The sequence below is a fragment of the Aptenodytes forsteri genome, unplaced genomic scaffold (assembly GCF_000699145.1).
Source record: "Aptenodytes forsteri isolate BGI_AS27 unplaced genomic scaffold, ASM69914v1 Scaffold238, whole genome shotgun sequence".
In the NCBI taxonomy this organism is placed as follows: domain Eukaryota; kingdom Metazoa; phylum Chordata; class Aves; order Sphenisciformes; family Spheniscidae; genus Aptenodytes; species Aptenodytes forsteri.
The window spans coordinates 362,663-364,209 of NW_008794584.1; the positions used below are offsets into that span (position 1 = coordinate 362,663).

General features: G+C 66.7%; 2 protein-coding genes across 2 annotated transcripts in view; both read left to right on the forward strand.

Annotated features, from left to right (window-relative positions):
• The window catches only part of CNPY3 (canopy FGF signaling regulator 3), a 6,556-nt gene extending 5,065 nt beyond the window's left edge, over positions 1-1,491 (forward strand). The window contains exons 4-7 of the mRNA XM_009272607.2: positions 106-202; positions 616-738; positions 925-1,042; positions 1,162-1,491. Coding sequence (XP_009270882.2) covers positions 106-202; positions 616-738; positions 925-1,042; positions 1,162-1,373 — 550 coding nt within the window. The 3' untranslated portion in view covers positions 1,374-1,491. The remainder of the gene's footprint in view (positions 1-105; positions 203-615; positions 739-924; positions 1,043-1,161) is intronic.
• LOC103893486 (glycine N-methyltransferase) overlaps positions 1,376-1,547 on the forward strand; it is a 3,373-nt gene continuing 3,201 nt past the window's right edge. The window contains exon 1 of the mRNA XM_009272618.1: positions 1,376-1,511. Coding sequence (XP_009270893.1) covers positions 1,376-1,511 — 136 coding nt within the window. The remainder of the gene's footprint in view (positions 1,512-1,547) is intronic.

The window sequence follows — 1,547 nt, forward strand, 5'->3', positions numbered from 1 at the left end:
CGCAGAGCACTCCCCCCATCACGCGGCCAGGCTGAGGCTCACCCTGTGCCCTGGCTGTTCTTGGGGGGCAGTGCCGAGCCCGAGCCCTCCCTCCTCTCCGTGCAGGGACATCCGGTTAATCGAGGTGACGGAGAACATCTGCAAGCGGCTGTTGGATTACAACCTGCACAAGGAGAGGAGCGGCAGTAACAGATTCGCAAAGGTGAGGGCTGTCCTCCAGTCCCCTGCTCCCAAGCGTCCCTCGCCCACCCCTGCACTGCTGGGGTGCCGAACTGTGCTTCGTTCTTCCATCCTCTTGGATCCCCTGCCAGCGCCCAGCATGCGAGGCCGCTCTGCCCCCCGAGTCAGGTGTGGGGTGCTGTCCTTGGGGGGGGTGGGCAGGCCCTCACCTGCACGGAGGGAGCTGGGGGCTGTCTTGCCTGGCCCGTGTCTTCCTGTTTTTGGGAGCGGGTTTGCAGAGGGGAACTCGCTGCCACTTGAACTCTCTCCTGGTAACGCTGATGCCCCGGGGACCCTGATTTTGGCTGGCTTGCATGTAGCTGCGTCCCTGGGCAGGGGAGAGCAGGAGCCCAGCGGGAGGAACACCACTTCACCAGGCAGCGCTTGCTCCCCCAGGGCATGTCGGAGACATTCGAGACCCTGCACAACCTGGTGCACAAGGGCGTCAAGGTAGTGATGGACATCCCCTACGAGCTGTGGAATGAGACCTCCGCTGAGGTGGCTGACCTCAAAAAGCAGGTACCCGGCCCGGTGGGATTGGCCCTCGGTGGCCGCCTGTGGGCTGGAGCGCAGGGGGAGAGAGGGTCTGGGGGTGCGCTGCCGGGAACGGAGGCGTCGGCAGGACCTGCTGCCCTGGTCCTGGTCCTGGTCCTGGTCCTGCCCTGGTGGCGTGCGGCTGGAGCTGGGCTCTCCACTCCGCATTAGTGCGACGTGCTGGTGGAGGAGTACGAAGACGTGATCGAGGACTGGTACAGGCACCACCAGACGGAGGATCTCTCCCAGTTCCTCTGCGCCGACCACGTGCTAAAAGGGAAGGACACAAGTAAGTCCTGGCTGCTGCCCGGGCCAGCGCAGGCGTGCTAGGGAGGGCGGGGGAGCCCCGCCAGGGCACGGGGAGCCCCGCTTCTCCCTCAGGGCCCCCTCTGCCCCTCTCCTCCCCAGGCTGCCTGGCAGAGAAGTGGACTGGCAAGAAGGGTGACTTGGCAAGCGTGGGGGAGAAGCAGAGCAAGAAAAAGAGCGGGAAGAAGAAGAAGAAGGGCCAGAAGGATGAGAGCGAGGGAGCTGCCGGCCTCCCAGCCGCGGGGGAGGCCCTGGAGGAGAGCGGGGTCCAGGAGGAGGCTCCGCTCACTCACAGCCCAGCTGATGAGCTGTAGGCATGCAGCCCCAGCCCCCCGCGGCCGCCCGCTCTGGGGTCTCACCCCGCCGTGTCCTGCGGGTACCAAAGGAAAAGGGACTTGCGTGGGCGACCCCGGGGGGGGGCCGGAGCGCCCGGCCCAGACTGGCCAGCCTGGGCGCGATCCTGCGAGCAGCAGGGGGGCCACGGAGCC